The sequence below is a fragment of the Ochotona princeps genome, chromosome 4 (assembly GCF_030435755.1).
Source record: "Ochotona princeps isolate mOchPri1 chromosome 4, mOchPri1.hap1, whole genome shotgun sequence".
In the NCBI taxonomy this organism is placed as follows: domain Eukaryota; kingdom Metazoa; phylum Chordata; class Mammalia; order Lagomorpha; family Ochotonidae; genus Ochotona; species Ochotona princeps.
Window position 1 is genome coordinate 7508133 of NC_080835.1, and position 15372 is coordinate 7523504.

General features: G+C 56.2%; 1 protein-coding gene across 2 annotated transcripts; it reads right to left on the reverse strand.

Moving 5' to 3' along the window:
- Nucleotides 1-27: 27 nt before the first annotated feature.
- Nucleotides 28-12670, reverse strand: TAF6L (TATA-box binding protein associated factor 6 like). Of its 2 annotated transcripts, XM_058662900.1 has the most exons (12): nt 12561-12670; nt 12066-12125; nt 9686-9845; nt 8298-8384; nt 7619-7769; nt 7436-7486; nt 7043-7137; nt 5492-5566; nt 5181-5401; nt 4824-4956; nt 843-971; nt 28-756 (listed from the first exon to the last, which is right to left on the reverse strand). In XM_058662900.1, the coding sequence occupies exons 2-12, from the start codon at nt 12071-12073 to the stop codon at nt 28-30; spliced, it is 1839 nt and encodes a 612-aa protein (XP_058518883.1). In that variant the 5' UTR covers nt 12074-12125; nt 12561-12670. The 2 variants fall into 2 exon arrangements, with proteins under 2 accessions (XP_058518883.1, XP_058518884.1); XM_058662901.1 differs by lacking the exon at nt 12066-12125 and having other exon boundaries at nt 12561-12666.
- Between the last annotated feature and the right edge of the window lie 2702 nt (nt 12671-15372).

Here is a 15372-nt window from a genome sequence, read left to right on the forward strand (position 1 = left end):
CCGGCTTTGGGGGCCCTCCACCCCGCGTCAGAGCGGCAGGTACAGCGAGTAGTCGGCCAGCGTCCAGCGGTGGGCCGGGCGGCCGCAGCGGCCGATCATGGGCAGCTTCTGCACGTAGCGGGAGGCCGGGCTGGCGCCGTAGGGCGCGGGGAAGGCCGTCTGGAAGAGGCGTCCGCGGCAGCGCCGCCCCGCCTGCCGGCCCGCGATGATGAAGCGGAAGTGCGGGGCGCCGCGCGGGGCGAAGCGGCTCTTCTGGAAGACGTCGCGGGTGCCCGGGCCCTGCTGCCGCGGCGCCCCCCGCGCCCGGTGCACGCGCGGCAGCGGCCGGCCGTCGGCGGCGGCGCGCGGGCTCTCGTCGCCCGGGGGGCTGAGCACGGCGCTGGCCGTCAGCTGCGGCATCTTGCGCACCGGGTCCGCGGCGGCCGCCGGCTCCTTCTTGTCCCCGGGCGGCCGCGGGGCCCCGGGCGCCGGCTGGCCGGTGCCGAAGCGGGTGGCCAGGCTGTCGCCGAAGAAGGCGTAGAGCTCCCGGTAGACGTCGGCCAGGGCGACGGACGGGGACGGGTCGTCGGGGCCCGCGGCGCCCGGCGGCAGCGAGAGGCCGGCCCCGAAGCCCGGCTCGGCCCCGGAGGGCGCCTCCTGCAGCAGCAGGCTGTCCCAGGGCAGGTCTTCGGGGCTTCGGCAGCCCCGGCCGCCCGCGCCGGCCCTGCGGGGCTCGGCCGCCTGCGCCTTCATCTTGAGCAGCCGCTCCACGGCCACCTGGAAGAGGAGCAGCGGCTCAGGCCGGGAGGCCGCGGGCGCCGGCAGGGGAGGCCGCAGGGGAGGCCGCGGCGGCCGGCACTCACCAGAATGGCCCCGTAGACCTTGTGGCCGTCCGCCTTGACCTGCGCGTTGGACACCGAGTAGTCGTCCAGCACAGCCTGCAGGTTAGTCCAGTACGTGGACAGGTGCGGATACAGGACGCGCTCGACCGCCTGCAGGGGAGGACAGGCAGAAGAAGCGCCTGGTGGCTGCGGCCGCCCTCCCCCCCCAGCACCCCAGCCATTCAAGGCCTACTTGACCTCTGACTCTATGGGGGCGCAGTCCTAAATTCCCAGTTTTCTGGAACCTACTGTGCCCAAGACGGGCTATGCATTGAGTCTGATACAAACACAATGTAAAGAGGACCCGGGTCTCACTGCCGCACGTGCCAAGGGCTGACAACTCCGCCAGCTGCTAAACCACAGATCCACACTTGGCAAAGCAGGGGAATGGGGGGAGAGCGGGGCTCACACCATTGGACACCAGCATCCCACAGGGGACTGCCAGGCCCAGCGCCAGTTCCTATACTTCCCACCCAGCTTCATACTAATGCCTCTGCCAAGTATGTTTCCACCACTGGGGCCATCTGGAGAGGGAGGTGGGGATGGAAGCTGTCTGTCTGCCGGGCTCTGCCTTTCAAATCAATCTTTTTATTTTTTTTTAAAGATTTATTTTATTGGAAAGGCAGATGTACAAAGATGAGAGACAGGAAGATCTGTCCCATGATAACCCCAAGTGACCGCAATAGGCGGTGCTGCGCCAATCCGAAGCCAGGAGCCAGGAACTTCCTCCATGTCTCCCACACGGGTGCAGGGTCCCAAGGCATTGGGCTGTCCTCGACTGCTTTCCCAGACCACAAGCAGGGAGCTGGATGAGAAGTGGAGCTGCCGGGATTAGAACCGGCGCCCACATGGGATCCTGGCACGCTCAAGGCAAGGACCTTAACCATTACGCTATCGCACCGGGCCCTCAAATCAATCTTTTAAAAAACATGACTTTTGGGGATGGGCACTGTGGTACTGCAGGTTAAGCCAGTGCTTGGAGTGCCGGCATCCCAGCACCTTGTCACTCTTTCTTAAAGTATTACATCCCAACAAAAGACTGCATAGTGACACATCTTCCTCCACTGGCTCATTTGCCAAATGCAACAACCTGAGCTGAGCTCATCCGAAGCCAGGAGCTTATTCCAGGTCCCCCATGCAGGTGCAGGGGCCCAAGGTGCTCATGTGGAATCCCAGCGTATGCTGTTGCGCCAGGCTGCAGAGCTCTTCTCTCTGTAACTCTGACTTTCAAGTAAAATAAATACATCTTTTCATTTATTTAGTAGGGAGCTGCATTGGAACTAGAGCAGCAAGACTCCCAACTGGTATGGAAGGCTGGCACACAGGTGGTGACTCACATGCCACAGCACCAGCCCTGGACAGGAGTTTCCAAGTTGGACCTCCAAGAGCAGGCATTTCCGTAATGCTCACGTCCCACAGTGGGATGCCTGAAGCTCTGATCCCTGACCCCAGGATCCTGCCTGTGTGCATTGTGGGAGGCTCAATCACGTGGGTCCCTGCCACCCACACTGGAGGTCTGTATGAGTTCCTGGATTCTGGCCGTGGCCTTGCCCACCACTGCCTGCTGCACGCATCTGAGAAATCAACCAGCAGACTGGAGTTCACTCGTTTTCTGAAAGGCTACAGGAGCCTTCTCCAACAGGTGGTGTGGCATAGCATTCTAAGCCACTATCAGCATCCCATATTGGTGCCAGTTCATGTCCTGGCAGCTCCAGTTCTGATCCAGCGGCCTGCTAATAGCTTGGGGGGAGCAGCAGAGGATGACTCAAGGCTCTGGGCCACTGCAGTGCATGGAAGAAAGTCCTGACTCCTGCATGGCTGAACCTGGCCCCTTGCAGCCATCTTGGGAATGCACCAGCTCAGGGAAGATCTATCTTTCCCTTTCTCTCTGTAACTGACTTTCAAATAAACTAATTTTTAAAAAGATAAAATCATTTTTTGCAAAAAAAAAAAAATTAAAATCAATAGGCCAGTGTTGGGTATAGTGGGAAAAGCCTCCATCTATAATGCCAGAAAACCCGTGTGGACACCGATTTAAATCCTAGCTGCTCCATTTCCCATCCAGCTCTGCCAAAGGCCAGGAAACCAGTGGATGAGGCCCGGCACAGTAGCCTAGTGGCTAAAGTCCTCACCTTGAACAGGCCGGAATCCCATATGGGCACTGGTTCTAATCCCGGCAGCCCCGCTTCCCATCCAGCTCCCTGGGATGTGGCCTGGGAAAGCAATCAAGGACAGCCCAAAGCCTTGGGACCCTGCACCCATGTGGGAAACCTGGAAGAGGGTCCAGGCTCCTGGCTTCGGATCAGCGCAGCACCAGCCGTTATGGCTACTTGAGGAGTGAATCATTGGATGGAAGATCTTCCTCTCTATATCTGACTTTCCAACAACAAAAAATAAATCTTTAAACAAAAAAAAAAGAAAAAAAGAAAACCAGTGCGTGATGGCCCAAGACCTCTGGCCCCTGTACCACATGGAGGTCCACAAGATGCACCTGCTCTTGGCTGGCCCACCCTGACCAGTGCAGACATCGGGTGGCGCATGGAAGATTCTTATCTCCCTTAACCTTTCTGTGAACTCTTTCAAATAAATATTCTCCTTCCAAAGATGTCTTTGTTTTTCCATTGGAAAGGCATCTTTATAGAGAGAAGGAGAGACAAAGATCTTCCATCTAATTCACTCCGCAGGTGGCTGCAGCAGCCAGAGCTGAGCCAATCTGAAGCCAGGAGCCAGGAACTTCTTCCTGGTCTCCTATATGGGTGCAGGCTCGAAAAGCAGGGTCCTCCACTGCTTTCCCAGGCAACAAGCAGGGAGCTGGGTGGAAAGCAACACAAACTGGCACCCATAAAAGATTCCAGGGCATCCAAAGTAAGGATTTAGTCACTAGGCCATTGAGCTGGGCCCCTAAATCTTTAAAAACATTTCTTTTTTAGATTTATCCAAATCTTTCATAACATACAGTTTTAATTCCTAAAACCTGTTTGGGTGCCAAACTGGGAGACCCACATGGGAGACCAGGAAGAAGTTGGCTCCTGGCTTCAGATAGGCTCAGCAATGGCTGCTGTGGCCACCTAGGGATTGAACTAATAAATTGGAGATCTTTATAAATTTCACTTTCCAGGGGCCCGGCGGCGTGGCCTAGCGGCTAAAGTCCTCGCCTTGAACGCCCCTGGATCCCATATGGGCGCCAGTTCTAATTCCAGCAGCTCCACTTCCCGTCCAGCCCCCTGCTTGTGGCCTGGGAAAGCAGTCGAGGACGGTCCAAGGCTTTGGGACCCTGCACCCGTGTGGGAGACCCGGAAGAGGTTCCTGGTTCCCGGCATCAGATCGGCGCGTACCAGCCTGTTTCGGCTCACTTGGGGAGTGAAACCTCAGATGGAAGATCTTCCTCTCTGTCTCTCCTCCTCTCTGTATATCCGGCTTTCCAATAATAATAAATCTTTAAAAAAAAAAAAAATTTTTTCACTTTCCAGGCCCAGCACAACCGCTCAGTGGGTAAACCCTTGTCTTGTAAGTGCTGTGATTCCATATGGATGCTGGTTCATGTCCTGGCTACTCCACTTCCCATCCAGCTCCCTGTTTGTGCCCTGGGAAAGCAGCCGAGGACGGCCCAAATTGTTGGGCCCCTGCATCTGCACAAAAGACCCAGAAGAAGCTCCAGGCTTCAAATCGGCTCAGTTCAGGCTGTTGAGGCCACTTGGGGAGTGAACCTGTAGACTGAAGATCCTTCTCTGTCTCTCCTTTCTCTGAATCTGCCTTTTCAATAAAATAAAATCAATCTTCGATTCCATTTTCTGTGAAGTTCTAAAGCACCCTCATATATACAGACACTCAAACTCTCTCAGCATCTACCTTCTGAGAACATAACTGTCACCTGCTAGCATGTGTTTTGGATACAGGACACATACACACTCACACTGTTCCCAGACGCTCTCCCATCTCTGAGAGCAAGGCCTGGGTCCTCACCTTCCAGCCAAGGGCGTGCAACCCCACGACAGCGCCGTAGTGAGAGCAGAGAGGCCGCACAGGGTCTACCAGGACCTTCTGGAGGGACAGCAGGATCTGCTGGTAGAGGCCACTCACAAGGTCCCCATGAGTCCTGCGGGTGAGACACAAACAGCCTTGGTGCGGTGTCCCGGGGCGAAGTGGCCAAGTGACTGAGGCTATCAAGTGGAGGGGCTCAGACCTGAGGACGTCAGGAGCGCCTGGGCATGTCTGTAGTGTGCTAAGAAAATCCCAGTGTGTTCCAGCACAGCAGCTGGGAAGCCCAAAGGCAAGGAGTATTCAGCAGGCCCCTTGGCTCCGCTCTAGGCCCCAGCCTACCAGAAGATGTGACTGAGCAGGAGCGCGGCACCATCCCGTAGAGTCCAGTGGTCATTCAGGGGATTGATGGAAGCGGCCAGCGGCTCGAGGACGCAGTACAAGACACTGCCCACCAGAGAACGCACATAGGGCCCCAGGCAGAGGTGCGGGTTGCGGACAAGGCTCCGGGCCACCTGCAGCAGTCGGTGCAGCTGCTCCAGGTCATGGCTGACGGACTTCACCTGTTGGTAGAAGCAGGTGCCTTCAGCCAGTGACTGAGGGGTGGGCAGGAGCTACCCAGCCAGCTCCTCTCCCAGACCCTGGTCACTTACCCCACTGACCACGTAGACAAAGTAGGGCAGGAGCGCTGCGATCTTGGAGTTGGTCTGCAGGTCTTGGAGAGCAATCTGAAAGGAAGGGCCCAGGCTGCAATGGATCAGCCACCCTAGGACTGAAGTGTCGCAGGGGCAGTGCACCCACGTGTGATCATCGTACATGTGCCGCTGGTTGATCCAGCAGGTCCAGTGCCATTAGCTTAACCTACAGAAATACACTCTCGATGCCACCTACATTTATAATCTAGGAGGACTGGCACAGGTGTTCAACAGGCTAATCTTCCCTCTATGAGTTCATGTCCTGGATGCCCCACTTGACCCAGCTTTCTGCTAACACACCTGGAAAGCAGTGAACAATGGCCCAAGTCCTTAGGGCCCTGAACCCATACGGGAGACCTGCAAGAAGCTTTCAGTATCTCATTTTCTACTTTGGATGTTTTAGAATGTTTGTACTCCTATAATAAACACATACTGGTGTTATTTTTATGAGCAAGAATTTTTATTAAAGCCATCACAACTCTGAAGCTCCACCACCTGCGCCGTCTGAATGCCTGTGGACAAAGACCCAGAGCCTCGAGTCTGCCATTGTGACATGGTGGCTAAGCAGCTGCCAGAGATGATGGCATCCCATGTGGGTGCCAGTTTGAGTCCTGACTGCTCCACTTCCAATCCAGCTCCCTGCTAGTGTGCCTGTGAGAGCAGCAGAAGGCGACTCAAGTCCTTGGCCTCTGCACCCACGCAGGAGATGCTGAGGAAGCTCCTGACCTTGGCCTGGCCCAGTCCCAGCTATTGCAGCCATTTGGGGAGTGAGCCAGTAGATGGAAGATCTCTCTGTCCTCTCTCCCCACCACCTCCTAGTTCTGTATCTCTGCCTTTCAAATAAAAATTAAAAAAAAAAAAAAAAAAGATTGTGAGCTAGCAGCCATGAAATCAGAAAACAGGCCAGTGAGGAGGGGTCCAGCCCCCAGGCCCCCCAGCAACCACCCACTGTGCTAGGCACCAGATCCATGTTTCAAAGACAAGAAGAGCCGGCAGCAACAGTTCCAACTTTGCAAGAGAAACTACAGTAGCAGCCAAACCTGTGATAACCAGCAGGCTGTAAAACCCAGTGAAATGCGTGTGATGGGCCAGGCCCCCAGCAAGCCTTCCCTGGGCTCTGCAGAGAGGTCTGGCCGCGGGCACTGTCTGCTGGGCCCTGGGTGGTCCACAGGCAATGCAGCAGAGGCTGGAATGAGGCCCAGGGACAAGGAGTCAGAGCAGGGCCAGCCTCCAGCTTGCCTGGCCCAGCTAGTCCTTCTCCTCTCCCTCCCAAGTTCAGGCCCCAGACTGACACTCCAGAGGATGGGATCCACTTGAAGAGTATGAGCAGATGACCCAAGCCCCACGGATGCCCTGCCCAGCTGTCCACTGTCCAAGAGGAGGGGGGCAGGACTGCGGCAGGGGCAGCCTCCAAGCGCCACCACACGGGCCCAGAGAGCAGCTTCCGCCTGCTCACTCTCAGCAGGACGGGGTACAGGTTCCTGCAGGGAACTCCACCCTGGCGCTCACCTTCATCAGCTGTGGGTCATCCCCCAACACAGCTCGAGTCACCTGCTGATAGTACTTGAGCAGATCATCAGTCAGCGAAGACACGGCACTGGGAACTGGGGAACGACAGGGAGCACGTGCTCAGGGGCCTGCTGCTCCAAGGCCTCAAGGCTCGGGCTCTGTGAAGCTGGGCTCAGCCTGGAAGCAGGCCCCTGGACTGTTGGCCAGACCTCTACCCCAAATCCGACAGGTTCTGGGCAGCTCTGGGCAGAAACCAGGGGCTGCTGAGAACTCCATGCAAGGCAGCATCGGCAAACATTGGCCTGACGCAGAGCCCAAGGCCTGGCAGCACCACCCTGAGCCCCCCAGGAGGAAGGGTCTGCCACAGAGCCCGTCTGCCACACCATGCCTTACCTGATCCCTGGGGAGCCAGGTTCCCCTTGCCATCCAGATAGGAGACATGAACTAGAACCAGAGCAGACACGGGTCAGGCCAGGCTTCTGTCCCTTATGTCCCTCCTGCTTCTGCCCCACCCTCCAGCCAACCCACTGCCACTCTGACCACTCCACCCAATCCCTCCGGGAACCCAGCAGCCACCTCTGACAGCCGTCTCGGCACAGCCTTTGGGGACGTTGGTGGCCAAGGCCAGCTCCACCAGATTCACTTCTCGGTCCTCAGGGAAGTAGAGCTCACCCTCCCTAGCCGGCCGCAGGGGCAGCGCTTCCTGGGATCCATACCCACAGACAGCCTGAAGAGGCAGTGGAGAGCAGCTGGACACAGGACCATGCCACCAGGATGAGCCCCTTCCCATGGAACTGGAGAGGTCCCAGAAAAACCAGAAGCCTAGGGCTCACAGCCATGACCCGGAATGTGGCTAGAGCACCCACTGCTGGGTGGGCCCTGGGGCTGAAAAAGCCACACACACACACGCCCTACCTGAGGGGTTTGAAGCCTGACCCCGTGAGCTGCTAGCCTTTCCCATTCACACGTGGTCAACTCTGAAAATACACTCTTCTAAACTCCACCTCCTCCCTCTGCTCCCGACCTCGGCAGCCACCCACGGGTGCTCAGGCGCCCTCCTTACCCAGCAGCTTTCCTCTCATCTTGCCTTCATTAGAGCCAAGTTCAAGTTCTTCATCACCCTCTCCTAAAGCCCAGCTCCAGTCCCAGCTCTTCCCTGACCCTGGCACCCCAGTAGCCCCCTCTCCCTCAGCTCTGTACTCTGAGCTCAGGCCTGCCGGGCAGAGCAGGGCTCAGGCCCTCTGGGGCCACTCACCTCCACGCTGCTCCATCTAAGTGCCCTGTTGAAGTCCTCAACCGTCAGCTTCCGGCGTTTAGTATGCTTCATGAACTGAGAGCTGTTCTGGGTGGGGAGGCGCAGAAGCCAGACTCAGGCGCTGGGGGAGGGAGCCCCCAAATACAGCAGGCTGGACTGGGACCCCGCACCAGTGAGAAGCTTGGCCGCCCGCTCTAAGACCTTCTGTCGTGGCAGGTGCACTTTAAGCGGGATGCAGGTGCTCCCATGGCCACCCCAGGGGCCCGCCTGCCAGCTCTGCTGTTGTTGCCCAAGAAGCCCCCATCCCCTCTGTGCCTCAGACTTATTTACTTTAAAGAATGACAGACACCTAGAGGTTTTCCATTTGCAAGCTAGCCAAAGCTGGACTTGGCTAAAGCTAGGAACCTGGTCATCTCATCCAGGTCTTTCAGGCAGGCGGTAGGGGCTCAAAGCACTCAGGCCACCTTCCACCACTTTCCCAGGTGCATTAGTGGGAGCTGGAGCAGAGGCAGAACCGCTAGGACTTGATCTGGCTCGCTGATCTGGGATGCTGTGTTGAAGACCATGGCTTAACTCACTGTGCCACAACACCAGCCTCAGGGAATTTTTTTTTTAAGATATATCTTATGGGTATGGCGCAAATGCTCAGTGGCTAAATCCTCACCTTGCATGCACCACGATCCCACATGGGTGCCAGTTCATGTCCCGGCTGCTCCACTTCCCATCCAGCTCCCTGCATGTGGCCTGGGAAAGCAGTAGAGGATGGCCCAAGGTTTTGGGCCCCTGTACCCGCGTGGAAGACCAGAAGGAGCTCATGGTTTCAGATCAGCTTAGCTCTGGCCACTGAGGCTGCTTAGGGTGTGAACCAGTGGATATAAGATCCTTTGTCTCTCCTCTCTGTAAATCTGACTCTCCAATAAAAATGAATCTTTTAAAAATATTTTATTTTACTTTTTATTTGAAAACCAAAGTGACAGGTGGAAGCAAGCAGAGCTCCCCCACCTACTACCCAAACGATCCCAACCATCAGGGCTGGGCCAGGCCAAGTCAGGAAATCTGAACTCCAGCTGGGTCCCCGACACAGGGGACAAGGACCCGAGCATGTGGGTCACCAGCAGCCGCCTTCCCAGGGCAGCAGGGATCTGACGCAGGCCTCCGATATGGCAGGCGGCTGTGCCCTCCGCGCCTCACTCCCGTGTACAGAAAATTCGCAACGGATGCAGCCGGGAGAGCTGTGTAAGACATGTGGGCTGCCGCCGTCACACGCCCTTAGGGTACAGCATCCGCGCACACACACTGTACCAGTTGGATAAATCCATGTGGGAGGCAGTCAGGACAAGGGACAATCGTGGAGGGCTGAGGGGTCCCGGGGGAGGAGGGGAGCCCACCTGTGTTGCTTCCCGGAGCCGATAGCACACGTCCTCTGCCAGCAGGGCCGCCACCTCGTCGCTCAGCTCCAGGCCCGTGCTCTCGGCCATGAGCCGCACCGACTCCCGCGGGATCTCCACGAAGCGCCTCTCCTCTCGTTCCGACATGGCTCCGGTGGAGCTGGCAGAGGAGAGGCGAGGGCTGAACAGAGGCCTCACCTCTCTCCCTGCGGCCCAGGCAGGCACGGCAGGACCCTCTGAGCCACCAACCCTGAGCAAGGCGCTCTGAGTACCGAGGGGAGCATGCTGAGGCTCAGAGAAGGAATCAGCCTGGCCTGTGGCAGCCGACAGGGAAGGCCGAGAAAAGGCCCCTGTTGGCGTTCAGGGAACGGGTCCCTGCCCTGCCCTATGCTACGTAACTCCGGCCGAGACCTTGCACAGCCTGAGCACTGCTGTCCCAGATGGCACAGTGGGCCCCGGAGCCCCTGGGCAGCTGTGAGGACCCCTGAGAGTCCACACCAGCATGGATGTGAAAGCAGGCCTCTCATCTTGGTTCTCTGATTCTCAGTAAAAACACCCAACACTGCCTCAAACCCGACACTCTTAGCCCTGAGTCCACGTCCCTGCTTGGCATCAGGCTTCTCTGGTCCCTCACCGCCGCCGCTGGTGCACAGCCTCCCCTCCAGGCCGGCCTGTGTCCCAGCACAGGCTCCGCTCAGCTGTGCTCTCGGCGGACTCCAAACCGCCACCCAGCCTCCGGTCTGCCGTGCCAGGACGCAGGCAGGCTTTCTGTCAGTGGTCTGGGCCTCTAGTTTGCCTACAAGGCCTAAATGCAGGGACCCGCTCTTCATCACATTTTTAAAACGTATTTTAAAGGCAGAATGACAGAAAGAAGGAAAAGGAGAGTTTCAGTCACTAACTGACTCCATAACCACCCACAACAGGCTAATGCCAGGAGCCAAGAACCCTCCCTGGGCCTCCGGGGTCCCTGAGCCAGCACCTGCCGCCTAGTGGGTTCACATCGGAAGGAAGCCAATAGGAAGTGGATGAGACGGTGGCAGGACACGTTACCATTAGGAGTGGGATGTGGGCATCCCAGGCAGAGACCTCAGCCACCGTGCCACAACAGGTGTCCCGGAACCTGCTGTGCTTCAACACAAGCAGCAGCTGTGACAGCCTCCAACAACACACACAGAGGAGGGCAGGCCCACACTGCCTCCGGGAGGTCAAAGTACCCCACGCAGCTCCAGGGACAAAACCACGCACTGTCCCGTGACACCTCTGACATGTATGCAGGGTCACCAAACACCACCAGGTGGCCAAGACCAATGCTCACCCTACATGGCCTACAGGCATCCCTGCAGCTTGCACTACCCAGGGCCAACACGGTGGCTCAATGGACTAAGCCTCCATCTGCAAGCACAGGCATCCCAAATGGATGTCAGTTTGTATCCTTGCTGCTCCACTTCCAATCCAGCTCCCTGCTTGCGGCCTGGGAAAGCAGGCAAGGAAGGCCAAAAGCCTTGGGACCCTGCACCTGCGTGGGAGACCAAGGAGAGGCTCCTGGCTCCTCGCTCCTGCCTTTGGATTGGCTCTTCTCCGGCTGTTACAGCCGCTTAGGGAGTGAACCAACAAATGGAAGATCTTTCTGTCTCTCCTCCTCTCTGTAAATCTCCCTTCTCAATAAAATAAAATCTTTTCTTTTAAGATTTATTTATTTTTACTGCAAACTCATATATACAAAGAGGAGGAGAGACAGAGAGGAAGATCTTCATCTGGTGATTCACTCTCCAAATGACCGTAACGGCCAGATCTTCCGTCCGACGATTCACTCCCCAAGTGATCACAATGGCTGGTGTTCTGCCAATTCAAAGCCAGGAGCCAGGAACCTCCTCCAGGTCTCCCACATGGGTACAGGGTCCCAAGGCTTTGGGTCGTCCTTGATTGCTTCCCCAGGTCACAAACAGGGAGCTGGATAGGAAGTGGAGCTGCCGGGATTAGAACTGGAGCCCATACGGGATCCCGGGGCATTCAAGGCGAGGACTTTAGCTGCTAGGCCACCGCACCAGGTCCCTCAATAAAATAAAATTTTCAAAAAATAAAAAATAGGCACAGCTGCCCAGCGGGGCTGTAGCCTGCGCCTGACTCCCAGCACTTTTTCTTGTGTTCAGTACTTGCTCCGGACCCCCACGGACTGTCTCCTCTGCTGCGAACGCCCTGCCCGCTCCTCACCTCACTGCCTGTCCCAAAGACGACACCAGACCTCATCTCAGGGCCAGCTGCCTGAAGTCTTCCCCGATTTCCTCCTCACTATTCTCCTGGGGTACAATACCTTGGCCCAGCTTCCCACCGCACTGGCCTGCAGGCTTCCCGCGGGCGGAAGCCAGGGCTGTAGGCTCACCTCTGCATCCTCTATGTCCAGCACCGGGTCAGCACATGATCCGCGCTCAAGAAACACTCCCTGGAAGGCAGGAGGTAAGCGAGCCGGGTGAGCAGCGCATGGCCAGTGCCACCCAGCCAAAGGGCTCAGAGAGGCTCTCATCGCTCCACCCGCCCACTCCCCGCACCTGCTGACCCCACACGCACCCACAGAAAACTGTGCGCCTTAGTCCGCCCATCTGTGAAATGGGAGCAGGCGCGCGCAGTCCCTGAGACGCAGCTCCTCCATGACGGGCCTTCCAGGGGGACCCCACCAAGCCCCGGCCCTGACCAAGGTCCCCTGCTCGTCGTCACACCCGTGAGGACGCGTGGGCACTGCCCGCCCGGGGCCGCGGGCACGCGCCTCGTCCCGCCCACCCGCGCGCAGCACAATCCCGAGTGGGTGGGTCTGGACGGGGGCGCTCAGGGGTCACCTCCCCGGCGGGGCGGGGAGTCCGGACGCTCGGCGGGGTCTCACCTAGGGTCCGGCCCGGCGGAGCCCACCGAGCCGCGGGCCCGGCGCTGCAGCCGCCCACACTCACCCAGCTCGCGCTAATTCCCTCGCTGCGCGCCTAGGCCCCGCCCCCGGAGTACAGCAAATCAGCGAGCCCAGTTCCCTAGGAAAGCCCGCCCTCCCAGGCGCCTCCCGCCATGTGATTGGTCTAGAAGAACATGGGAGGGAAAACCCGGGCGCTTTGTCTCACGTGACGCTAAAGCGCCGCGCTTCTTAAAGTAACAGGCTTTGCTAATTTGGCAAGCCTGTGTGTACTCTAAGTTTAATCGGTGTTATTTTGTCGAGGGAAAAGGTCTTGTACGATCCCCAGTTTCGGAGAGATTGCATTCTCGAGACTTCAGCAAAGTCTTAGATTTTGGTGCCTGGCTTAATTTTCCTGTCCATCCTTCCTGTCCCACACTGGCTACTTCCCTTCCCGACAGGTGTCCTCTCCCGGCTAAGGCACTTCAAGGCAGACGCAAGCTCTGAAGTTTGCTCTTTAAAGTCAGAGCAAATCAAGTGCAAATTCTAACACTGATTTGGGCTAATTCCTCCTGTCACCCGTACCTCCACCTATAGATGGGGGATTTATATTGCCCAACTAAAGATTAAACAGCAGAAGTTCAGAAAGCACCTAGCAGAATTCGAGGCTAAACTCTCCCTGGACCTCCACGAGGGGTAAACGACAGTCCTTTGTGTCCAGTCAGGATGGGGTGGTTTGTGTGTGCTGTTTACAGAGAAGGGAGCTTCTGATGGTGGACAGTAGGTTGCCATGGCAATCTCAGCTGAGGCGACACTGACCCTGCTGAGTCTCCTACAGTCTTGTGTAGAAACACACAATGACAACGCGTAGAGGACCAGCTGGAATTCTAGACTCCTAATTTCAGGTTAACTCAATTCTAGCTATATGGGAACTGGGCAAGCGTACTCTGTTTCAAAAATAGGGGCCAGAATGATGACTCAATTGGCTAATCCTTTACCTGCTGGTACTGGCATCCCATGTGGGTGCCAGTTCATGTCCTGGCTGTTCTACTTCCCATCCAGCTCCCTGTTTGTGACCTTGGAAAGCAGAAGAAAATGGCCCAACGCCTTGAGACCCTGCATCCACGCAGGAGACGTGGAAGAAGCTCCTAGCTCCTGGCTTCGGATCAGCTCAGCTCTGGCCTTTGCAGCCATTTGGGGAGTGAGCCAGCGAATGCAAGAGCCTTTCTTTTTGTCACACCTTCACTCTTTCCAATAAAAATAAACAAATCTTAAAAAAAAAAAAAAGAAAAGGAAACTGCTGGGTTTCATGAGATTAAGGCCTGGCAGACCAAGACTGAAGGAATACTTGCAGGGCCATGGGCAGATGTTTCCTTTTTATGTATCCAACAGCAGCTGTGGTAGCATGGACAGAATGTAACAGCAGGAGCAGCAGTCCAGTGGTAGCAGCCATCAACCAAGGAGTTACAGCAACCTTACTGCCAACAGAAAATGTGTCACTCACTGGGACCTGTCCCCTTGCCATGGAAGCACAGATAAGGGTAGCAGCAATGTAATCTTTTTTTTTTTTCCTTAAGGCTTATTTATTTGAAATGCAAGAGTTATATAGAAAGGGAGAGATCTTCCATCCACTGGTTCACTCCCCAAATGGCCACCATGGCACTCCAAAGCTTCTGCTTGGCTCCTGGGTTCAGGGGTGCAAGGACTTGAGCCATCTTCTGCTGTGTTCCTAAGCACTTCAGCAGGGAGCTGGAGTATAAACGGGACATAAACCGGAACCCATATGCAATGCGAGCTCTACAGGCAGAGGCCTCATGTGCTATGCCACAGCACTGGCCCCTGCAGGTAGTCAATCTGTCAGCTGCATGGAGTGGAAGTGTGGGTGAACAATCTAATAATATGTTGCCTGGGGCACAGTAGTTATTAGGAGTCTGTGACCTCTTCCAAAGACAGCACTGCCCTGACGCCTCTCCCACCAAGGGCAGCCATTCTGGCCACTGGAGACCATCCCCAGGCCATGCCTGCCCGTCGGCTCGGTCTGCAGAGTGTTCAGGCAGATGACTGAGCATGACTGTCCAGCAGCTTCTTCCTTCAAAGTCTTCCTTTATACAATGAGTGCATGGTTGCACTGCAGAACCTGGGAAATTCACTTTCATGTATAGAGGTTAGGCAAAATTCTAGAAGCCAGGTAACCAACTCCTACTTGTTCAGTGACACCCACAATGGCTCATTGTTCTCATTGGTGCATTGCTAGCAAATCCAATACGGAATGTCTGGACACAGCAAAGTCGAAACACACTGGGAAACGCCGGACACAAATGTGAACAGGAAGCATGTAAAGCTGTGGCTGCAATAAAATCAGAGTTTAAAAATGTCTGCAGTCATGTGTTTGGGCCTGCATGCACCCTGGGTTGGAGTGCCTGGGGATTCCACTTCTTCTATTTAAGATTTATTTATTGTACAGTCAGATTTACACAAAGAAGGAGAGACAGAGAGGAAGATCTTCCACCCACTAGTTCACTCCCCAAGTGACCACAAAGGCCAGAGCTAAGCTAAGCTGAAGCCAGGAGCTAGGCGCTGCTTCCTGATCTCCCACACAGGTGCAGGGTCCCAAGGCATTGGGCTATCTTCTACTGCTTTCCCAGGCTTCAGGCAGGAGCTGGATGAGAAGTGGAGCAACTAGGACACAAACTAGTGCTCATATGGGATCCTGGCATTTGCAAGGCAAGGATATTAGGCACTAAGCTATTGCACTGGACCTGTGATTCCACTTCTGATTCAATCTGCTGATAGCATGTTCTGAGAAGGTGCAACT

What these genes read in the sequence shown, in the direction of transcription:
- TAF6L (XM_058662900.1), bottom strand. An exon ending in CCTGGCTCCCCAGGGATCAG is followed by an intron (nt 7,138 to 7,435) that starts GTAAGGCATGGT and finishes GTCGTTCCCCAG; the next exon opens with TTCCCAGTGCCGTGTCTTCG. An exon ending in CTGCTCAGTCACATCTTCTG is followed by an intron (nt 4,957 to 5,180) that starts GTAGGCTGGGGC and finishes TCTCACCCGCAG; the next exon opens with GACTCATGGGGACCTTGTGA.